At 39.8% G+C, this 25,407-nt stretch overlaps 1 protein-coding gene across 3 annotated transcripts in view; it reads left to right on the forward strand.

Annotated features, from left to right (window-relative positions):
• The window catches only part of ppp1r16b (protein phosphatase 1, regulatory subunit 16B), a 100,636-nt gene that overhangs the window by 61,072 nt on the left and 14,157 nt on the right, over window positions 1-25,407 (forward strand). For all 3 annotated transcript variants that reach the window (XM_004547674.5, XM_004547675.4, XM_004547676.5), the window contains exons 4-5: window positions 9,088-9,233; window positions 12,877-12,980. In XM_004547674.5, the coding sequence (XP_004547731.3) occupies window positions 9,088-9,233; window positions 12,877-12,980 (250 nt within the window). The remainder of the gene's footprint in view (window positions 1-9,087; window positions 9,234-12,876; window positions 12,981-25,407) is intronic.

The raw sequence follows: 25,407 nt of genomic DNA on the forward strand, positions 1-25,407 counted from the left end.
TGCTTCAGCCACTCCTTTGTTGCCTTTGTGATATGTTTTAGGTCATTGTCATGCTGGAAGACCTTGTCCCATTCACACTGGTCCCTCCATGTGGAAAAGTTGCCCTGTACCACTAGCAGAAAAATAGTCCAAAGCATGTTTCCGCCTCCATGCTTGACTGTGAGGATGATGTTCTTTGGGTAATACTCAGTTTCTCTTTCTCCAAACACATTCGAGTTTGATTGATCGATTGATTGTATCTGTGAGCCACAAAGGCATAGACGTTGACCTCCACTAATCAAAGACATCGCTGTTTCAATTTAGGATTGTGGCTTTATTTCTTTTCGTGAATAAAACACGTTTATGTTGAAACGAGGGGGAGCTCACACCATTGTTTCACAGAGCTGTAGCTCATAGTAAGTCTGCGTTTAATGGTTACGTAATCGCTCATAGTTATTGGGATTTTTACATCAAAATCTCCCTGCTGAGCTCCGTACTCTATGTAAAGGGTTAGAGTGAGTCAAAACATTAATATCAGACACCTAGCACACTGTTGTAGGCCCTTGTTAGCTTCAAGCATAAATCCTTAGTTATTTACCGTTTGACGTTTTGTTTTCTTGCTGAGAGTTAGATAAAAGATAAAACTTTCATGCCTCTGTGGTAAATATGAGCAGCGGTTTAGTTTAGCATAAAGACTGAAATCGGGGGAAACCACATTCATGGCTCTGTGTAAAATGAGCACTTTGTTTTTCTGTATGATGCAACAAATGAATCACCTCATCCAACCCTTCTGAATTTGTCTTAGCTTTTTTCAGAAACAGACACTGTTTGTCTTCCTGACGCCCTGAGTGAACGCTGCTGCCCTATTGGAATATTATCTACATACATGTGTTATGTACCATAAATCGTATCCGTTTCTTTTGTTAAGGTGATGTTATAACCTTTGGAGTGCTTTACAGTATCTGAAATCTGCAGTTAATGGAGGTAAACAAGGATATTTTTGATTTGAAGCTATTCTGAGGTAGAGGAAGGCAGCGTTTTTTCTATTTTTCTTTTTTCCTAAACACACCTGCCTTGTGTTGTCCCATATTTGGGCGAGCCACAGCTGTTTTCCGGCTCTGAGTGTTTTGCTCGGTGGGGGCCTCCATGTTGTCGAGTGGGCACGATGACCCCGAACAGCAACAGACTGCTGGAGTTGCATTAAAAAAACATTAGCTGTGTTCAGGCAGATATTTATGCAGGGAGACCGACTGGTAGCGATATGACTGATGCTCGTGCCGTATAATCATTTGCAGGGTTTGATCAGGCTGAGCTGTAAAATTGTGAGTCGGCATTCCTGTGTGGTTCCACACTCTTCATTAGTCATTCAGCTCTTCATTACTTCAGCCTTGGAGGACTCAGACACGCCAGCCATTCGACATCATCTTCTTATACTCTGCTTCCAAAATTCAGTAATAACCTGCTTTCTTTCTTATTAATATACTTTCTTTGATATACTATACTTTTATATGCATTTTTTTCTTTGGAGATGCAGTATGATGCCTGTGAGATGGAGGCGGGGGAAAAAACCCAGAGGAAATGAGACACAGGAGGCGTTTAAATTGTGTTGCACTCCTGAAATCTGCTTTTCAGGCTGTATATGGTGATCCATTGATGCCCCACTTCTTAATCCATTTCATTTAATTCTCTGCAGTTCATCAACAAGGCATCTCTATTTTTATTCATTCATATTAATGTACTCTTTATTATTTGGATTAGTTCCTCTAGCTATAGTAAAATATAAACCCCCTTCAGCCTCTAGTCTCCTGCTATATCAGCTGTAGTCTCAGCGGGCTGGCCCTGCTCTTGCTCACTTAACCCCTCGGTATTTTGATTTAAGTACGAGGCCCGTCACCGTCTGCCCTCTCTGCCCCTATTCAAATACTTGGTCTTATTTCCTCATCGTTTCGCTCCTCGACCCGAGCTGTGGTCCTCTCAGCCCACGGTAAGACTGTTGCCGTTGTTTTCCAGGCACACAGAAATAATCTGGGCCTTTGTTTGAACCATGCTCCCATTCTCAGTGCTTTGCATGAATGGCACATTATTTTCCTGTTTGCTTCATTGTCTTTACTTTCGTAGCTCGTGGGTGAAAGTGTGTGTTTTTTGTTTGTCACAGGAAATGAGATTAGCCAAGCAGTTAGCTAGCAGGTGGGCTTAAGCATGTGGGTGTATTCAGAAGGCTGGAGAGATTAGCCTAGATGTTAGCTGCTGTGTGTAGGTTGCAGCCTGTTCTTCTGATTCTGATGACATCTGTCAGGACGTTGCCGCCTGCTGGAATAAGCCAACACAGTGTACTGAATGTCTTTGACAAGCTTGTGTTCACTTTTTTTTTTTAATTATCTCTTGCAGCTTGCCAATTACCAGACTCGGATGGAAAATGAAACCCATAAGTTGTTCACTGAATTACCAGTTTATCAATTTATCACCATATATGCTCACACATGCATCAACTGACACGCGCACGTTTAAAAAAAAAAAAAAGATGTGTGACTCATGCACTTCTGTCTTTTCCTTTGAATTTGGTTTCTTTTCTAACATTAACACTGGAAGTCATTGACATACATAGAGCAGCCTTCACAGAATACCACTTCTGCTTTTGGCAGCATCAGAAGGAGGTCATAAAGATACTTTGTTCCTTCCTGCTAATTTTGTCTGACGCCTCGCTATTTGCATCATTGATAGTAAAGGAAAAATTGCATCATGAGAAAAAGAGAAACGTCTGAGCGCACCTCCTCCGGCGCTCTGCGACTGGGTCCTGGATCTCCAGGCTATAGCCATTTTGTGTGTGTGTGTGTGTGTGTGTGTGTATATGGACTTATTATTAGTCCAAGGCCAATAATAAGTTTGGATTGTTTCACTTCATATTTAGTCCAACATTGACTTACCAGACTTCTTGTTTCACTTCCTGGTTAAAACCACTGATATTTTTATTTTGGGGTAGCAGCACAAGAATCATACATTTACTAAGTTTGCTAACTTTACCATCAGAAGAAACCCCGTTGCTTTAAACTTGTATTTGGTTCTTTCAAACCATATCTCTGTCTTAATTGTTGATTATGTTTTTATGTTGATGATGATCAATCCATCCAAAATGATCATTAACTAAACAGACAGCCTGTAAGGTTTTCTGCAGATCAGGTGCAAAACCTCATTTCGTAACTTCTCATCGATAATCTTCAGAATGAAAATCTTCCCCTGCACTAAAACGTTTCTGAAAGGATGTGTTTGTCAGTTCGACATGTTTCCAGTCAGCATTCTTTTTTTTCTTCTTTGCATCCATTTTACCTCTTATCTGTCTTCCTGCTGCCTGTCCTCGGCATCTGTGCTGTAATTTCATTTCCTCTCTTGTGCTGTATATTAATTCACGTACTCCCCCACCATCACACGCTCGTGTCAGATGTGCCTTATCTGAGCAGCCTTGTAAGTCAACACTACAAAACTCCAAAGAATGTACACAAATCAGTTTCTCTTACGTCAGTGTGGTTTAAGTCTTTTTTTTTTTTTTTATTGTTGTTCGAGCATTAAGATTAAAGTTTTATCAGAGAGCTGGAGGGCAGCGTCAGAGAGGGAGTGCAAGTAATGGAAAGAATGGAGATTGAGGGTTTGTTTTAGAGCCAGAGGGGATGTACTGTATGGGGTACAGAAGGTAACAGTCTGAGCTGTCACATCATCTCACAGACACAGCTGAGCTATAGTTGGTTTCATGACATAGATAAATGATCCTAAAGGGATTTTCTTTATGGTCAAATGTAACACAGGTTTCTGGTCTCTGAGTTTGAGTAGAGTAGGCTGCTAATTCTTCTAAAATTACTTGAAAGCAGGGACTCTATGTAAATGATGCTGAAGAATGGAGTCTGCGGTTGTTGTTTACATATCCCAAAGATACTTTCTTCTGTCTTCTAATCTGCCCCTCATGCTTCTTCTTCTTGGCATTTCTCTCCAGTTGGCTTATAGTTATGTTTTTGCCTCGCTCTGTATTATTGCCTTCCCTTCGTTCACTCCTACTCTGAGATACTAGAAATCTCTGGAGATTGCACTTTAGCTCATCTTTTATGCAAATCCACAAAAAGAAAAAATCTCTCTGCACCTCGACCTCCCAACGTTTATATGATGATTATGGTGGAAATTCAAAGATGAGGGGGAAATTTGAGAAGTCCTGACGTTCATTCTAACCGCTGCTAAAAGACGATGCAGAGTGTAAAAAGGGAGCCACTGGCATTACTGGGTATAGTTATTAAGTGGAAAAAGTGAAAACTGCTTCGCGGGTGTAACAGAGACATTAGAGAGCGATGGAGAAAAACATTTTACTAACTACTTTACACCCCTGACAAAACTTTTTTATACTTAATTTGACATTTTAGCTTAATTACTTAAGCTCTGTCACCACTGTTGCACGGGTGCTTTTAGCTGCTTTCAGCTGCTCCCTTATTTCCCAAGGGATCAACACAGCTGGGTTTAGGTCTCCTCCTGGCCTCCAGCTGGGGATGTTTCATGCATTAAAACAACTGTGTTAACCACTACACCTCAGAGCCACTGTCAACTAGGGGGCCAAGTCCTGTTGATTCTCTCTCGCTCCTTTTATAACTGACATAATTTACTTTTCCCAAATCTTGTCCTTTTTCCCCCCTACCTCTTAAAACAGCTTTGATAAGTTCGACTCTTAAGAAGACCCTTTCAACCAAAATAATTACCATACATTACTCTTCTTTCAAAAACAAACAAACAAAAAAGAATGTTGCTCTGCAGAGTTATTCATACCCTACTAACAATCATCTCACAATTTCAGTCTGGTTTTCGGCCAGTTCACAGTACAGAGGCACTCCTGGTCAAGATCACAAATGATCTTCTGATGGCAGCCGACTCTGGGTTGCTTCTTGATCTGAGTTCTGCCTTTTGATACAATCTCTCATGATATTCTTTTAAAGAGATTAAAGTCTGGTCAAGTCTGTTGTAAGTCTGTAAAGCATGTATAGTGAAAACTTTTCAATTCACAACCTTGCCCAGTTGTTAGTGGTGTAACAACTGGGCAACTAAAACTTTTTTTGAACAAATGTGCTAAGCTCGCTCTGTGCGTTGCCACTTCTCAAATCGTTCCTCCTTCCCAGATCAAGAGCTTAGTTGCTGTTTTCCATAATGCCTTAAATTTTGAAACGCACATCAATAATATCACTCAGCCTGCATATTTCTACCAATGTGATATTGGTCGGCTTCATACATCCTGTACATCAGTACTGATTTTCTTGGACGTGCTCTGGTTATATATCATATTTATTAAAGTAAAAATCTTAAACTTCTCTATAGGGTTCAGCTGTTCATAGCCAGAACTCCTTCCATAGAACGTATTACTCATTTCCTTCAGCAGCTGCATTAATTTTAAGATTTTTGCTTCTTACTTTCAACTCTCTCCACAATCTCGCACCTTCATTTTTCTCTCACTTTCTGCACATTGCCATTCCTTCCTGTACTCTCCTCTGTTACTCTTATTATACCAGCTGCCTGGCTGTCCACCTTGGGCTTTTGAGCTTTCTACCAAAAAGCTTTCCGCCTTCTTTCGAGCTCTCTCCTGCACCACATTTGCAACATTGATCCTGTCCCTGTCTTTAAAGCCAGCCTGAAAACATCTCTGAAAACATGTCTATGCTGTTTGATTTTGGTGTGTTGTGAATTTTAATTCTATGCTGTCTTGCAGCTGTTATTTTATCCATACTGTGGTTTTGTTCATTGCTCGTAAGTTGTCCTCGACCATCTTGAAAGGTACCAAATGTAATATTAGAGGTGAAAATTTAACAGAATATTTCAATAAAATTTGCAGCATTTCTGACAGTTCAGGAAAAAAAAATACTGAACATCAGTGACTGCAGCTTGCAGACAGCAGCATTTATTAGTGCAAACAAAATGAACGCATTTTCCATCCTTCTGTTCTCCAGTGAGCTCATGGATCATAGACGCCCTGATTCAAAATTGGAATCTGTTGCCACAAGGTGCCAGCAGCAGTAATATAGTGCAATATTAGAGATACAGGTATACATACAAAGCATAAGCACAAAAGTATCCCAGGTAGTCTTTTCCACTGAAATGCTCAACATTTCAACAGTAACAATAACTCAAGTAATTTAACCTTGTAACTCTTCAGGACCCTGCACTATGCTTGCACATAATAAAATTGAAATGGAAAATCCCTAACCTGTAACCTCTAACCCTAACCCATCAAACATTTGCTCTTTTGTTGGAGGTTGTTAATGTTCACTATTTACTAAATCATCATTGGAGGCTGACACGCTGCTCTCGTTGTTGGGCATGCCTGGGCTTTAAACACTGTTCTGCACTGTGCCATTGATATTATGATATGACAGTTGTATGTCACAGAAAAATTTACTGATATTATTCCTACCATCACTGTTGTTATACTACGCCATTATGCTTGTGATTAAACCATAGACGGCAGATTTAAGTTGTTAGTTAATGAGTGAGTGGTTTCATAGTGACATTTGACCCTCGTAGTCACATCTAGTTCTTTAAAACCAAGATGGCGAAAGTATAATTGCTTCCAACAAGCCTCCAGAAACCCATGGATGATGTTACAGTACAGGGTGGGCCATTTATATGGATACACCGTAATAACATGGGAATGGTTGGTGATATTAAAGTCCTGTTTAAACATTGTGAGTTGTAAATCCATCTTGAGGAGTTTGTCCCCTCACATATACTAATGTGCCACAAACAGGACTTTAATATCACCAACCATTCCCATGTTATTACGGTGTATCCATATAAATGGCCCACCCTGTACTTAGCTTCTATATTGTCTGCGGATTAAACATCAAATCCACCTTAAATGCCATATTAAGCAGTTAATGAGTAAATTATTACCAACAGTCCATTCTCTTATTCCAGATTGAATAATTACCTGCACAGACAGATGCCAGAAACTATCATTTCTTATTAAGAATGAGAAATTATTGTTGTTGTCTCATGCTTTCTTGCTTTGTGGTAGATCTTTGTTCTGTCTTCACTGAGATATTTGAATGCTAATCAATCAAATCACATCAAGAAATTATGTTTTTTTTGTTTTCGTTTTTTTGTTTGTTTCAGAACCTTCACAGTGGCATGTGGAGTGGATGGTGTTCAAAAGTCATGAGTTCTGTTTAGAAGCCAGGGGACTGGAAGCCAATATGAAGAAAAATGGCTTAAAGGGATGTTGGCCTTTAAGGAAAGGGAGCTTTGTATGAGAGAGTGAGGCTGACAGGCTTTACTAAGGAAAAGTAATATGGAGCACAGCAGGTTCACTCTAATTAAACTGCTTATATACAAGTAAAACGACCTATAGCCGCTTAAAAATAAGCATACAGTTGGTTTAACAGAAAATGTCTATTTTTTTTCTGCTCAGAAGTGATTAGCATCGTATAACTAGCGCATAGGTTTAACCTGTGCATGCAACAAAATGTTTCCTTGTAGATTATATTCTCAAGTAAACAATTCGCAATCAGATGAAATAAAGAAGAGCCGAAAAACCCTCACGTTTGAGAAGACGGTGCAAAAAAATGTCACTTTAGAAAGTGTTAAACTGCAGAAAAGTAGAGTCTATCAATAATCTGAAGACATGGGATGGTGAGCTAACAGAAAATTGTAGTTCACAAACTTTGACTAATTTTTACCCAAATTGCAGAATTGAAGTCAGAATATAATCACATAGGAGTTGAACAGAGGAGCTTGTGATTTGATGGATTGCAATCGGGGATTTAGAAAGTGGAAACAATTTGAGACTTGTGTGTTAACATCGTGGTTTCCAATACATGCTGAGATGGCTGCTGCTCGCCAAAGCCTCACAGTATAAGCGGATTACTGAGTGGATGTATTTTGTTTTCTTTCTTTTGTTGCTTGTTATCTTTATTTTTTTTTGTATTTGCTGCCAGTCCTCTTTCTTTTATTTTCTTTCCCCCCCCCTTTTTTTCTTCATTGAAGCACTTTTGGGTTTTTTAGCAGGATTGTCAGCAAACAATTTGCTAAAGGTGATTTTGCATTTGTTTGTTTTGTTTTTTTTGTGTGACAGATGTCTCATTTCCTTTGATATAAAGGTGTCCAAGGGTTCTTTGGTATAAAATGAACAAACAAAACAAAGCAGAAAAATAAAAATTGGTTTGGAAGGTTTGATTAAAAATGTCATGGACCAGATTCACCACCGCAAACAATAACAGAGGCATTAGCTGACATGCCCTTTTCAGACTTTGGAAACAAACTGTTCTCCCTGAACGTCTTGATTTTCTGATAATATCTGACCCTCCCACTGTGACAAAGTAATTCCATCCTTTTCTTCAGCACTTTCCTGCCTCTTTCTCTCTTGTTTTTTGTTATCTGTGGCAGTAATTTGTTGTTACTGACACACTCACTAATTAGCTCTGATGGAGCAAACTGCAGCTGCTGACAGCCGTCTGATTGGAGAATGGTTTTCATGGAAAATTCTCTTTCCTCTCCACCCTGTAATCACACCCAGCTTTACAAGCAAAATACTTTGTGACCCTCTGCCTTTGTCCAGGAAACAAACCCACACAATGGCTGAGAAGTCAGGATGAATGTGTATGAAGTTGCTTAGATTTGTACTCTAGGATAGCCTAACAAAATACTATATAGATTTCACAAATGGGTACTTACTTATTTATGGTTTTGTTGTCATTCTTGAATGATTAAGATGCTGAAATGTTATTTTACAAACCATCATATTTTTTTGTATTTTCCTTACTACTTTTCCCCCCCCCCAAGGTTTTAGATCAGGCCTTTAAAGTCATATTTCAAAATTGGGGGTTAACTGTTTTCCACAAGGGTGACCACTTGTTTGGGTAAGGAGGGGATAGTGGTGAGCTGCACATATTTTATTGTTCTGTTGTTGTGTCTTCCATCGGTCCATCCATTCATTCTCTTCCTCTATGTGCAGTACCCACAATCCCACACTGAAATTCAAATCCTGAAAATACTGGGCTATTGAATATTTCCTAAAACCTGAACCAAATCTAATCTTGTCCTACTCCTCCTTTCCTTCCCTCCCTTTTCCTCTGTCTCTCTCTCTCCATACAGTGTTGTATAGACAACTATGAGGAGATGGTGAAGCTCTTGTTGGACCGAGGAGCCAGTGTTAACGCTCAGGACAACGAACTGTGGACGCCGCTGCATGCTGCTGCTACCTGTGGCCACGCAGGACTTGTTAAGATACTCATCGCACAGTAAGTCATAAAGATATGATACATCATGATTTCCTGCAGCACAGCCCTTATCTTGTCTGAGATAAAGACCAGCACCACGAAAGTCTAAATATGTTCTTATGAAATCTAATATTTAACTCATTATGCTTCAGGAAAATTGAGTAATGGCACTGCCTTAGGCTGTAAAAGGTCATGTATGCAGTGAGGAATACAGGGAGTGCAGAATTATTAGGCAAATGAGTATTTTGTCCACATCATCCTCTTCATGCATGTTGTCTTACTCCAAGCTGTATAGGCTCGAAAGCCTACTACCAATTAAGCATATTAGGTGATGTGCATCTCTGTAATGAGAAGGGGTGTGGTCTAATGACATCAACACCCTATATCAGGTGTGCATAATTATTAGGCAACATCCTTTCGTTTGGAAAAATGGGTCAAAAGAAGGACTTGACAGGCTCAGAAAAGTCAAAAATAGTGAGATATCTTGCAGAGGGATGCAGCAGTCTCAAAATTGAAAAGCTTCTGAAGCGTGATCATCGAACAATCAAGCGTTTCATTCAAAATAGTCAACAGGGTCGCAAGAAGCGTGTGGAAAAACCAAGGCGCAAAATAACTGCCCATGAACTGAGAAAATTCAGCGTGCAGCTGCCAAGATGCCACTTGCCACCAGTTTGGCCATATTTCAGAGCTGCAACATCACTGGAGTGCCCAAAAGCACAAGGTGTGCAATACTCAGAGACATGGCCAAGGTAAGAAAGGCTGAAAGACGACCACCACTGAACAAGACACACAAGCTGAAACGTCAAGACTGGGCCAAGAAATATCTCAAGACTGGTTTTTCTAAGGTTTTATGGACTGATGAAATGAGAGTGAGTCTTGATGGGCCAGATGGATGGGCCCGTGGCTGGATTGGTAAAGGGCAGAGAGCTCCAGTCCGACTCAGACGCCAGCAAGGTGGAGGTGGAGTACTGGTTTGGGCTGGTATCATCAAAGATGAGCTTGTGGGGCCTTTTCGGGTTGAGGATGGAGTCAAGCTCAACTCCCAGTCCTACTGCCAGTTTCTGGAAGACACCTTCTTCAAGCAGTGGTACAGGAAGAAGTCTGCATCCTTCAAGAAAAACATGATTTTCATGCAGGACAATGCTCCATCACACGCGTCCAAGTACTCCACAGCGTGGCTGGCAAGAAAGGGTATAAAAGAAGAAAAACTAATGACATGGCCACCTTGTTCACCTGATCTGAACCCCATTGAGAACCTGTGGTCCATCATCAAATGTGAGATTTACAAGGAGGGAAAACAGTACACCTCTCTGAACAGTGTCTGAGAGGCTGTGATTGCTGCTGCACGCAATGTTGATGGTGAACAGATCAAAACACTGACAGAATCCATGGATGGCAGGCTTTTGAGTGTCCTTGCAAAGAAAGGTGGCTATATTGGTCGCTGATTTGTTTTTGTTTTGTTTTTGAATGTCAGAAATGTATATTTGTGAATGTGGAGATGTTATATTGGTTTCACTGGTAAAAATAAATAATTGAAATGGGTATATATTTGTTTTTTATTAAGTTGCCTAATAATTATGCACAGTAATAGTCACCTGCACACACAGATATCCCCCTAAAATAGCTAAAACTAAAAACAAACTAAAAACTACTTCCAAAAACATTCAGCTTTGATATTAATGAGTTTTTTGGGTTCATTGAGAACATGGTTGTTGTTCAATAATAAAATTATTCCTCAAAAATACAACTTGCCTAATAATTCTGCACTCCCTGTAGTAGCTCTGTAACAATATGACATCAGGTTTTTGCTGGATTCAGCTCAACATGTCAGTTCTGGGTAAATATTGAGATCAGCACATCACAGCATTAAAACAACAAAAATAAACAAACCGAACAGTTGCAGTTCGAGACTGAATGCACCAAAATGTAGTTAATTTGTTAACTATTAGTCATAAAGTTTAAAAGACGTGCTTCATTTCTACTAAACTTCACTTGCATTATTGCAGTTCATGAGAAGAGGCTTACAGTTATGATATAGTGACAAGATATAAAGATTTCTGTGAACATCAGATGTATGAATAGCTCTACAGGCCACAGAATAAACAATACAATTTGATTTTGTGGTGGGTCTGTTATGGTTTCCCATATTATTGTTCATTTTGTTGTGATAGTGGGCTCATACTAAGGGACAGATTTTCCCGAGGAGGCTTGAAACGCTGTTTCTAACTTTTTTTTGGGTGCTCCTGGATCTGTATGATGTTATAAAGAGAGGATTTTAATATGGAAGCCCCTCCCACCTGCTTTTCAGCTCTTCTGTTTGTAAAGGACAGCCAATCAGAAGACCTGGCTTAAAGAGCCCCAAGCTAAAAAGTTTGCTAAGGGGCCAGTATAAGATAAATCATGGTTATTTTAAACCATAATGAATCCACTTTAGGTTGAAAGTTTAAATTGACCAGCAGTATAATGAATGGCTGTGATGGTTTCCCAGGCAAAAACATGTGCTTACATGATACTCTAAACTTAATAGCATGGCATGTTGTTGCCATGCTGTCAAATATACAGATATAACTGCAGCTACTGTCCCCAATGAGCCACAGACGCAGTTTGAGGAACCTGATTTTTTCTTGTCCAGACAGATTAGGTTTTTCTGTTCCAAAATCAACAGAAGCAACAATTAATGCTAATGCACCTAACAGCTGTGACAAATTATACAAAAAAAGAGTGAAAAACATCGTGGAAATGACACTATCCTCTACTAAAAATCAGTGTTATAATGATATTTGAAGATAAAGCAAACCCACTGAAGGTCAGTAAAGGATAATACTGAATTATTTCCAGCCGCAGGATGTGTAGTGGTTTAATAATGACAGAGACTGAATTATTATCCAACTTTGATATGCAGATGTTGTTAATAATTCAGTAACACTGACCCAAATTCCCATAGGGAAAAATGTCCTTGTTACTGTCTTTGACTGGATGCAAATACGTGTAAGAAGTATAGATGACTCATGAGTTCACACATTGTGGACATGTTTAATTAGGATTTAATTAGACTGAGTTTATTAGGCTTTAATTGCATCCTAATGAAGCAATAACAGCGACACATGTACACACAAAGAGACAAAACAGGCAAATTAACATACTGCACGTGTACACATTGGTATTGTTTCTGCTTGTTAACATGACGGGTTGAACTGCAGCCTGTATGCAGAGACTTACACACACACAAACACACTGCTGCCATCTGTTGACGTGCAGGACTCGTCAAAGCGACCGTGCTGTGACATGGATGAAGTTAAAAACTGCTGAATGAGGCAGTGTCATTTGTTCTGGGCTGAAAGACGTTAATTAGCTTCTTCAGTTAGTGCTGTGCAATGCACATTTGTTTTGTCATCCCCATCCAAGACTTTGAGTTATAGATTGTTAGTTTTCAGCATCTTTGTGTGTTACAGTAGGTCGGGACATGAAAACAGGGCGGCGTTACCCTGATGACTCAAGTTGTTTTGGTTATTTTTAAACTTTTGAGGATCACAGATGGTGCTATGAAATGTAATATATTGAACACTTTTTCTCATTGAGTCGTTAGCCCTGCATATTGTACATTCGGAGCATTTATTAACTCTGATTGGATTTGTTGAAATATTCATCCGCTCATTTCCCACAGTGGCGCAGATCTGCTGGCAGTCAACTCCGATGGGAACATGCCCTACGACCTGTGTGAAGATGATCCCACGCTGGACATCATTGAGACGGCCATGGCCAACAGAGGTAGAGAATAAATGCTTAAAGGGGAAGTTACTGACAGGAAGGTTAGACAGATGATAAAATCTTTTAGTAAGTTTAGAATCAGATTCAGTCTGTCTGCAGACTGTCAGACTGATAATTGAGAGAAGATTACATAGTTATGCGCAGGAGTAATGATGTTACACAAAGTACGTTTATGTTGGGATTATTCCAATTAAATGTAACTTTAACTTTACCAGCACATGTGAGTTTTTTTGTAAAACATTTCCTTTTTCTTTTTAGACTCCCAGTGAACAAGATATTTCCAGGAAAAACAACATTCACTTAGTTCAACCCGTTCATTTCCTTCCCTGGTTACATCTGTTCATTCCTAGTCGACAACTGTGTATTTTGCCAAAACACCAGGAGACTTACCAGAAGAGGCTAGCTTGCTAACTCAGCCTCAGCTTCTTAGACTTATTGAAAACACAGCCTACCGCTACCTTACTTTAAAGCTTATGTTAGAAAAGTTAAAAGTTGTATCCAGTCTAAAAATCATTGTCTGGACAGCAAAGTTCATGTATTGCTGTATAGATCTGCTGTTTTAGTCTGAATAAAGCTGTGACAGGTTATGTGTGGACTTTAAAGCAGGCAGGCACAGTTTAATCAGCTTCCTTGTACTTTAACACTTGGACTGTGTTGTTACTTTTTGTTACTTTTTTAAGTGTGACTGCTATAAAAAGCAGTCGTTTAAGAGCCCAGGTCTAGCAAAAATTAGAGATGAGAAGGAAGGAAGATGCAAATCTTATTTTAACCTTTGCGGCTTGCAGCTTTTGGCAGTCTTAACGGTCATAAGAACAGATTGCTGAAGAAGATGGCATCGGAGTTGTGACCTGATATCACACGTAGTGTCAGGCACAGTTTTATGATTGACACTGTGAGGAGCTGAAAGTATTCACAGTTCTCTCTCTCTGTGCCAGCGGGGTGCAGATTAGGATACTGTATATTCATGCTGTGTCACTGTAAACAGCTGCAGACGCCACAGTTTGTCTCTGCGACATGAGTGAAAGAGAGTTCAAGGAGATCAGCGCTGACATAACTGCACATCAGTGATGAAGGAGGGGGAAACTCGTGCTGTTTGCATTTTTGTCTGTTTGTGCGGTGTGAAGAAAGACGCGTACAAAAGCTGTCGAAGCAACAGACAAATTTATTTACACTGGAGTAAAATCAAGCCTCTTAACACGAGCTGCTCTCAGTGTTTTGTTGTTGTTTTCTGGTAAATGGTTACATCCTCAAGCTGGCATGTGTTCTCACGGCTGGGAACAAAACAACAAAAACGAGCAGCAGGCGGTTTTCACTGTACTATTGTAGAACTGGCTGCTAAACTGTGGCTCATTTCAAATATCATTTTGCAAAATGCAATTAAAAAGATTGCAAAAAAATTTAATTAATTGCTTTCTGATTACAACATAGTTTAATGGTGTTGCCTTTGGGCTATAGACTAAAACAAAGACGTCACACAGACCTCCAGTTGTATTAGTAGTTATTAACCAGGAAACTGGGTACAGTTTTTTTTTTTTCTTTTCCCATATATTTTTATTGAAATTTTTTATAGTACAATACAAACAAATGTTGAACACCCTCACATTCACACATCCATCCATACATCAAACCTGCCTACATCACATTCAAATGTAGAAATGAGCATAGTTCTCACAGCAATACAAAAATACAATGGGTTTGGATAGACAAGATTCTCCCCTCCTTTCCTTCTTCTTTTCCTTTTTGTTCATAAATGTCCTTCACCTCCACTCCCTAAAATAGTCATATATGGCTTCCACATATTCACAAAGTCCCATTGTTTGCCCTTGGCAATATATGTCAGTCTTTCCAGGCCTAGAGAGATTGCAATTTCCTTCTTCCAGAGTCCCATGGAGGGAGCATCCATACTCTTCCAACATAGCGCAATGGCTCTTCTGGCTTGAAGTAGTCCGTAGTCCAGTAATTTAGTTTTTTTCCCCGATTGCTTAAATTCCCTTGGATATATTCCAAGTACACAGAGTTTTCCTATTAAAGGGATTTTTACCTTAAACACTTCAGACAGATATTTGATAACATCTTTCCAAAAGTCCTGGATTTTAGGACACTCCCATAGACAATGAAGAAGAGTTCCTTTTTTAACTAGACATTTAGTACAGATGTCCGGAATATCATTGGACATATGATGAAGCTTGACAGGTGTTATATAGGTTCTCATGAGCCATTTATATTGCAGTAGTTTAAAGCGTGTGTTTATTGTTTGTTTTTGTGCTTTTAAGCAAGCCTGGTTCCAGTCATTTTCATCTATGTCCTCTTGGATCTCCCTTCTCCAAGCATCCAGTTTATCTGCTGCTGAGTCTTTGGAGGAAAGCACCAGTAAATTATAATATATAGAGAGAAAACCTTTCCCTTTTGTATTCTTAACACAGACCTCCTCTATTTTTGTCAATGGTGGAAGTTCAGCAATCCTTTGCAGTTTTGATGACAAATAGTTTTTCAATTGTAAATATTTAAAAAAATGCTTTGGGGGTATTAAATATTTTTTACACAACTGATCAAATGTGAGCAGTATGCCATCTGCATATAGGTCTTTAATTTTTTGAATGCCTTTATTTTTCCATATTTTAAATCCCCCATCACTTTTACCAGGCGTGAACTTTTCATTTCCCCAAATAGGGGTAAATTGCGAAAGCGATGGAGGATCGCCCACATATTTATGAGCTGCATGCCAAATTATAATTGTATTTTTCAAGAAAGGATTCCTTGTAGTTTTTTTTAATATCTTAGTGTCTGAAGAATATAGAAAAGTGTGTAAGGGAAGATCTGGAACAGATTTTTGCTCGATGTCAACCCAGGCTGGAGGTGTTGTTGGGCAGAAATAATGGGTGGCTGATGTTAGTTGGGCAGCCATATAATACCATCTGAGGTTGGGGACTTGGAGACCTCCTCTTTCATAGGGCAAGTAAAGTAGTTGTAAGCGGAGCCTTGCCTTCTTATTATTCCAAATAAATTGGTTAAATAGTTTGTTTAAACTGTCAAAAAATGAAGTTGGTAGAGGCAACGGAAGTGTTTGGAAGTAATATAAAAATTTGGGTAAAATTGTCATTTTTAGGATATTTATCCGGCCTATCATAGATACAGGCAGGTTTGTCCAACGGTTTAGCATTTCCGTGACCTCTCCTACAAGGGGATCATAATTTATTGAGGTTATGTCCTTGAGGCTTGGAGTGATCCTAATGCCTAAATATTTAAAGCCTGTTGTAGTTGTCTTAAATGGGGTGGCCACCACAGGGCTTCTTCTTTCTTCCTCATTAAGAAACATTAATTCTGATTTAGAATTGTTAATTTTGTATCCTGAAAATTCTCCAAATGTTTTTATTAATGTTACTAAATTAGGGATACTATCTTTCAGATTAGTCAAAAAAAATATAATATCATCTGCAAATAAAGAAATTAGATGGTCTCTTCCTCCAATTCTTGTCCCTGATATTCCTGCATTTGCTCTCACAGCTATGGCCAGAGGTTCTATTGCTAACACAAAGAGAATTGGTGACAGAGGGCAGCCCTGCCTGGTTGATCGCTGTAAATTAAAGGGTTTTGATACGTTATTATTAGTTAAAACTTGTGCTGTTGGATGTGTATACAATAATCGGATCCATTTCAGGAATGTTTCACCTAGTCCATATCTGGGGAGCACTTGTAAGAGATAATTCCATTCTATTCTATCGAAGGCTTTGCACGCATCTAGTGATAGCAGCGCAGTGTCCTCCCTATTGTTTTTCTCATAAAGTACATTGAGGACACGTCTTATATTATGATAGCCTTGTCTCGTTTTAACAAAACCTTGTTGATCGTCTGTTATCAAATTAGGCACACATTTATCTAGTCTTCTAGAGAGTGCTTTACACAAAATCTTCGTATCACATCCCATAAGACTAATTCCCCTATAAGAGGAGCATTCAGTCGGAGGCTTATTTGGCTTCAATAAAAGGGTTATTGTAGCTAATCTCAGTGAGTCTGGGAGTATTCCGGACTTATATGACTCCTCATACATGTTAAGAAGTGGCAGTATTAATTTATTTTTAAATGTTTTATAGAATTCCATTGGAAGTCCATCAGGACCAGGCGTTTTACCGCTATTCAGGTCGTCTATGGCTTCTGACAGGTCTTTTATTGTTAAATGACTATCAAGGGCTGTTTTATCCTCTTCTGAGAGGGTTTGAAATTTTAACTGATCAAGAAATGCATCTTGTGTTTCTCTGTTTCCCGTATATTCAGATTGGTATAAAGATTGATAAAACTCTCTGAAATTTTCATTTATTTTTAAAGGGTCTGTTGTTATAATACCCGATTTGGACTTTATGTGGGTGATGGCCTTTTCTGCTTGCATCTTTTTTATCCTCCAGGCCAATAATTTTCCTGCCTTCTCTCCTTGGTCATAAAATAATTGTTCGGTCCACATTAAACTTTTTGCCACTTTCTCTGCTGTTAATTTATCATACCTGGCTCTTAGAATAGTCAGATTGTTTAGTTTAGTGGGATCATTGCTCTGGTAAAATTCTGTTTCATTAGATTTAATTTGCCTTTCTAATGATTTTAATTCTTGGTTATATTGCTTACTCTTGTTGCTACTGTAGCTTATAATTTCCCCTCTTATGTAAGCTTTAAATGCTTCCCACCTAATACTAGCTGTGGTTTCATCTTTATTTATTTGAAAATATTGATCAGTGCAAGTTTCTATAAATTTGACAAATGATGGGTCCTTTAACAAAAATGTTTGCATCCTCCATCGCTTTACACCTTGATCAACTTCGCCCAATCTAACTGATAGACATACTGCTGCATGATCACTAATCACAATACTGTTATACCAACAGTTCTCAACACAAGGTAATAACTCTGTAGATATAAGAAAGTAGTCTATCCGCGAATGACTTTGATACGAACTAGAATAACATGAAAATTCCCTGTTATTTGGATTCCTTGTTCTCCAGACCTCATTTAATCTCAAATCTTTCATATAGTTAAAAAGTATTTTTCTAGTCTGGGTATGAGTAGTGTCAGTTTGAGATGACCTATCCAGGTTAGGGTCCAGGGCGCAATTGAAGTCCCCTCCTATGATATAAAGGCCCTCCAAGGTTGATATTGTGAGAAATAGATTTTCATAGAAGGATGGGTTATCCTCGTTGGGGCCATAGATATTTATCAGGTTTATTTCTAACATGGAGATACGGCCCTGCACAATTACATATCTCCCGTTTGGATCTGTAATCACCCTCGTAGTTTGAAATGGGATTGACTTATGTATAAGAGTAATGACTCCTCTGGCATGTCTAGTAAAAGAAGAGAAATATACCTGACCCTGCCATCTTTTGGTTAATAAATGTATCTCTGATGCAGTAAGATGAGATTCCTGTAGGAAAATAATCCTAGAGTTAAAATGTTTTAGTCGGTTTAATACTTGTTTCAGTTTAGCTAACTTCCGTATCCCCCTAACGTTCCAGGTCGTAATGTTAACCTTCCAAATGTTCTCTTTAGTTGTCCTCTCCATAAAATATTGTCAGACTGTTCACTTAAATAAACAAAGTAAAGGGAAAATTGAAGAAGCAGGTTTGCACATACATTCACACACTCACACATACCAGATAAAGAACTTGTAAACAATTTCTGATTGAACATTTGCATTTCCTTGTTGGAAATGTCTCCCCCCTCCCTTGAACAAATTATTTGGAGGGCGTTAATCCACATCACTGAGGAGTAACTAGTCAACGCGACCTCTCCAAAACCCCATAAATCAGACAGTGTACACTAACCATACAATGATACTGATTCTTCCCCCACAATAAAGCAAAGTTTACCCTTGGTAGGACAAAACAAAACAAAACAAAAAAGACTTAGGTGAGGTTCAGCTGTTAATCTACAACCCAAAAACGATTGCAATCAAACTTAGAACGAATATGCGCTTAAAAACGCCCAGTTATGGTAACATAAGTCCCACATAAATTCGAGCTCAAAATTTTATCTGTCTCTTATCAGTGACTCAATTACTGGTCGGTTATGTTGAAGCAGAGGCAGTCTTATGGAGTGTCTTAATGGTTAACCTGTTGTTTAACCAACTCACTGGTGATGAGCATCCTCTGCTGTTTCCTTCGGCAGATTCTTGTAGAATTTTTCGGCTTCTTGAGGTGTTGAGAAGAGGTGGATCTTCCCACCGTACAGGATCCTGAGTCTGCATGGGTTGTGCTGGAATCCACGGAAGGCATTGATATCAATAAACAGTTTGACAACCGGGTGAAATCCCCGTCGGATCCGAACCGTCTCCGCAGACAGATCCTGTGCAAATATGATCTTGGCCCCATCATGTGTAATTTGTTGTTTTCTTGCTTCCCGATATACCAGTTCCTTCTCTTGGAATTTTAAGAAACGAATAAGCACCGCTCTGCTCTGGTTTGGTTTCCCGGAGGCAAGCGTGCGATGCACTCGTTCCAGTGTGAATGACTTGTCGGGCGCTAGCCCCAGCCACTTAGGTAGCATGATGTTAATAAAGTCGAAGAGTGATTGTTGCCCCTCTGCTCCCTCTTTTATGCCGAAGATGCGCAGGTTCTTTCGTCGTCCGCGGTTTTCCAAATCATCTGTTTTGGCTTCAAGAAGTGCGATTCGTTTGATAGCCGAGTTCAGTGACGTTTCTGTTTTCTCAAGTGTGCTTTCAACTTCGGCAATGCGGGCTTCGGCCTCTTCGATATGAGCCCCCTGGTTCAATATGTCTTGCTTTACCTCCGAGACTTTACCCTCCAGTGCAGTCACTGCGCTCGCCATCCCAGTCAGTCTTATATCGATGCTGTCCAACTTGGCTCCAAAATCCGACCGGAGTGATTTGAGTTCATCCAAAACCTCGGCTATGCTAGCCATGTTAGCATCTGTGTCGGACGTTGATGGTATAGCGCCTGTCTTGCGTCTTCGGGTAAAGATGTCACACTGTTTCACAGATGAAGCTTTTGACATGTCAGTGCCGTATATTCCAGACCACACTAACAGCATATGCAAGGGTTTTTTATAGAAAGTTTGTACACTGTCCTGAGAGCGACCTCGCTAAGCTGCCATCTTAATGCTTGGCCACGTGACCCCCCCAAACTGGGTACAGTTGGGTTTTTGGCTAACCCTAGTTATGGCTTTCTAGCTTGGTTAGTGTTACTAAGTCCTAACCACTTATGTCTGGTTAGCAAAGCTGGTGTGCCAGTATTATACACTTTCAAGGCCAGTCAGCATCCCCTGGCAACCCCTGGTTTGCTGGGAAAAATGTGGCAAGTGGTTGTGTCAGTTTGGTGGATACATGTTGTCATACCAAAAAGCTCCTGTTGCTTATTACAAGGTTTGCATAGAAGAGTTTCACTTGTCTGCAAACAAGTGTGATGCAAACCAAAACGGAGACTTTTTGCCTTCAAAGTAAAACTGGTGCTTTACCTTTGCATCCAAAACATATTTCAAAAAGTCCTACTTTTACTTTGAAGGTGAACAGTCCCCAGTTAGATTGCGTTGCGCTTTTCACAGTTTCACTGTCACTTGTCTTCCATGCAAACTACAGGCCACCATGGCAATATCTTAGTGACCAGAGCAATTAGTGCAGCCTACCTATTTGCAAGCAATTTCACGTAGCATCTGCTTGTCATGGGCAGTCATTGACTTAGTCCAGGGGTGCCCAATCCCGGTCCTCGAGAGCTACTATCCTGCAGCTTTTAGATGCATCCCTACTCCAACACAGCTGAATCAAATGGTTTGATCTCTTCAGCATGCCATCATGTTTGGCAAAGGCCTGATAACAAGCCATTCATTTGATTCAGGTGTGTGGGAACAAGGATGCATCTAAAAGCTGCAGGACGGTAGCTCTCGAGGACCGGGATTGGGCACCCCTGACTTAGTCAGACCCTAGGTATGTGTGGCTAGTCTTAACTAACTATGGTTGTGTTAAAACCAAACTCAGCCAATGAAAAGACTGAACTGTGATTTTTGGGGCCAGCATGACACGACTGTTGACTGAACTGCAGTTTTTTTTCTGCTTCTGCATTGATTTTGTTTTTATGGAAGATGCTGTTTGCTTTGGACAGAACAAACTTTTTGTTTTTCCTGTACAGAAGCAGTCTAGCAGGCTGTAGCTTCATACTTACTTTATTAAAATGAGTGAGTGTGCAGCACAGTTTCCTTCTAAGTATTAAAGTGTATTCTTTGCCTCCCAGATCGTACACACATATTAATCTTTCTAACATTTTGTTAACACTGTTAACGTCACCTCCACTTTAGCGATTCAACAAACATCTTTAAAAAAGACAAAAAACTCAGTAGTACATGAATCATATCTAATCCTTCTTTTCGAGTCTCATACAGACACATTCGACGTGTTTCAGGGCAGCGTGCTGCCTCACAAAAGTCATTGCTTATTCATATGCTCACACCTCTTTGTTTACCAGTACGAGGCTGTTGGTTGGTGCGCTTCACAAGTGGTATCAAAAACAAAAAAGTAAAGAAAAGGTGAAACTTTCCTAAGTTGGTTAAGGTGCCCTTCAGCACACTGCTAAATGCCAAATGCATGTGTGGAGCTGGTGTGAGTAAGCAGGAGACTGTAGATGCAGGGTACTGAAGGCGAGCATCAGGGGTGCTCAGTCATATTTCCCTGGTTAACTAAAGCTCGAGAAGCCTGGTTATTGCACTCGTAAACAAGTTTGCAGTTAATAATTTTGATCTTTTTAACAGTACAAACAGGACACATGAAGCCACATTGTGTGGATGCGAGGCATTATTGAAAATGCACAGAGACAGAGAGCGGGGGCTCTCAGAGGGAAAACAGACACTTGAAAATGAGGTTCTCAGCTTACAATAGGATCTCTCAAGCTGCAGAAAGCAGATAGCGGTACAGTAGGTGAGAAGAATGATTATTAAGCTGATTAAAAGGAGCGTGGTGCTGCTAATTGCTCCCGTAATGTTCTCAGCACTGTACTGCTGGCTAAGACTTCTCTCCCCTGAGACACTGCAGGGATGGGAACACACAGTCAGCCTCTCTCCCCACACACACACACACACACACACACACACACACACACACACACGCACAGCACTTGATATGCAGCATCGACGGATTCAGTGCTTCCTTGATCCTTCCCCGGAGAGCCCAGTTCATCTGTGATGAGCTGCAGAGATAAGGAGCGGATCTGTGTATCTGGGTAAAATAGAGTGGGGCATGACACCTTTAATGCCTTTTTTTAATGCCCAGTCAAATCCACACATGCAATAAAGAAGGGAAGATGGTAACACTTTGTGCATATTTTGAATATCGTTGGCCTGTTCTGCATCGCTGTTTGAAAGGAAAAAGTCTCACGATTCCAGTGCAGCAGCAGTCATAGTTCCTCAGGTTGTACTGTGTAGACAGCAAAATGATAGCTTCTTACCTTTTCTCTCTTCTACGGTGGCACATGATGAAATCACTCTGCTGCACAGTAGTTTCATTCTAAGAGCCAAAAATGAACATGCTTCCAGTAAAACAATACAATAAATCTTAATGGCTTAAGTTTGTGGCATATTGATGAACATGGATGTTGTGTTTTGATGCTGAAATCAGTTCACTTCCCCTGTAACAAACACAAAAATACCACATAATAGTAGAGCTAGACTATCCGTGGACAAGCCCCTGCGCTCTGTTTCTTCTGTTCAGGTGTTAAATTCAAATGATCCGGAAAAGTGTTCCAACACCTTCAGTTATTGAGTAATGAAATCTGATTGGCAGGTTAATGCATACTACTATTCAATGTGCTGAAGCCTGGCACTGCTTCCGGTGAGGGCCTGGAGGTACCGGCTCAGTAATAAGAAGATAATGACATCCCATAGCCTGCTTACACCTTCCAGACGTCCCTTTTCCCTTCTCATCCCTGTGATGCGTTCATGGTGCATACGTAAAGGTGCAGTCGCAGTACTTATGAGACAAAAGTTCCAGACCACTTCAAATACAACTTTTCAAACTGCTCAAAACGTAACACCAAACATACAGACTGTTCACAAAATATATCTGAGCTAAATGTAAAGTTGCTCCTTCCCAAGGAGAGAAAAAAACCCCACTTTAATTGCAGCACTAAAAGAGAGAAAGGAGAGGAAGACGGTTATGTTTAAAAGAAGCATTGCTGAATAAGGCTACGTTCACACTGCAGGTCTTAATGCTCAAATCCGATTTTTTTGTCTGCTCGTTCACACTACAAATAAAATGCGACAGCAAACGCACTCTAGTGTGAACGCTCAAAGCGGCCGCATGTGCAAAAGAAGACGTCACACACAACGCGCTCTGTTTAGACCCAGAGCAAACAATATTGTTTGACTGATGGCCCTTAATATAAAGACTTCGGACTTTACATTTCCCAATTTTTGCTTTAAGTTATTTTGTTATTTACATAATAATGTGAATAACCTAATAATGATCCTTATTGCTGTTTTAGAGAGGAGCGGTGCTTCAAAGGATAGTTGCAGATTTCTGTCAGAATCTGCAGATTATGCAGTACAAAGAAAATGTTCACGTTTCTCCAACGTTGTCTTCCCAACAGTTTCACTAACATCTATACTGGATGGCCAGGAAGCGTTCACGATGTCTTCTCCGGCGCTGATAATTGGCGTCTGTCTTGTGTCAGTGACGTAAAAGACGGATTTAATGCGACATGACCGTCGCATTAAAACAGCAGTCGCTTTCTAAAACATCGGATATGTATCAGATTCAGTACCACATAGGAAAGTGACCCAGATTGGATTTGAAAATATCGGATTTGTAACGTTTACACTGTCATACCATGATCGGATATGGGTCGTATAGGGTCAAAAAAAATTGGATTTGATGCGCTTTCGCCTGCAGTGTGAACGTAGCCTTAGTGAATACGTCCTCATTTCTTTTAGTTTTTAAATCAGATATAGTCTAAGTATACTTAGACTATGTCTGATTATACCTAGTATACTAATTATACATATAAGTATTAGTGTAATACTGTAAATATACTAATTTTGTGTTATTAAAAGGTGTGTGGAAATACCAAGCCGTTAGTGCAGGTCAGCTGGTTAGTTTGCATGTCTTTTATCCCGTCTTTCTTCTCTCACCCCAACCAGTCACAGCAGATGGCCCCGCCCCTCCCTGAGCCTGGTTCTGCTGGAGGTTTCTTCCTGTTAAAAGGGAGTTTTTCCTTCCCACTGTCACCAAAGTGCTTGCTCATAGGGGTTCATATGACTGTTGGGTTTTTCTCTGTATGTATTATTGTAGGGTCTACCTTACAATATAGAGCACCTTGAGGCGACTGATGTTGTGATTTGGCGCTGTATAAATAAAACTGAATTGAATTGAATTATGCAGTATTGGGATAAAAATTTATAGTGATGGACTGTTGGAGTGGGTACTAGGGTACTGTTACTGGGTGACGTCAAACCTAGCAGGAATTTATATTTATGATAATGATGCTGATTAGACTTACTCACTGAATTATTCATTTTATACTAGTTTTATAGTTTCTAGGGGTTGGAAATCAGCCATGTAGCATGCATAACATCTGCTTATATCATGTGGAATTCATTTGGCCAAATCCACAAAGAGCAGTGAATAAGAAAAAAGACTGGAGCTAAAAAAAAATCATTATGTGGCTTATTTCTAAAAACCTATTTCCAAGTAATTAATTCTTCACAAGATTAAGAATAAGTACATTTTCATAATGTAAGTAAAAAAAGATACAAGTGGCCTTAAGTGCAGTGTAGACAGCTTTAGCCAGCTGTGCAGCCATCACAGCAGTCACTGTCTTTATTACTGTACTATTGCAGGAAACTGCTATAGGATTGCCATACCAGATATCTGCCATGGTAGCATGGTTACCCTTTACTAGGAATTGCAGACATTTCAGTTTAAGACAGGCTCCTTTCTGCTTAACACTGCAGTTAGGAGCTGTTTAAACAAGTAGCCCCTAAGACAGAAAGGACATTCTGTTGCCTTATGTGCAAAAATATAACTGCTTGTGTATACTTGAATGACATCATGTCCTCATGTACTGTATGTTTATACAAGCCTGCTACATCCACACACACACACATACAAACATTGAACACCTGATCAATGGTTCTGGGTGAATATTTGACCAGATCTTTTGTCCAACCGCTATGAACTGTTTGGTTAGGTTTTTCACTGCGCCCGATGTTCTTGTCTGTTCTCATTTATATTGTTTACTTAGTTAAATACAACTTTATAACTCAACAGGGTATTTGAAGCACCTGAAACTAATGTAGTCACATTTACTGCCAGTTATGTACGTTTCCTGAAAAGGCTAAAAACAGGGGGAACAATCCTTTGTTTGAGGGTGAGGAATATTTTCTAGATTTGACATCCTCTAATCCTTCTGGGAGTTTTTTTTTCAGGCTGTGGCGCATCACTGCA

The sequence above is a fragment of the Maylandia zebra genome, linkage group LG5 (genome assembly GCF_041146795.1).
Source record: "Maylandia zebra isolate NMK-2024a linkage group LG5, Mzebra_GT3a, whole genome shotgun sequence".
Classification (NCBI taxonomy): domain Eukaryota; kingdom Metazoa; phylum Chordata; class Actinopteri; order Cichliformes; family Cichlidae; genus Maylandia; species Maylandia zebra.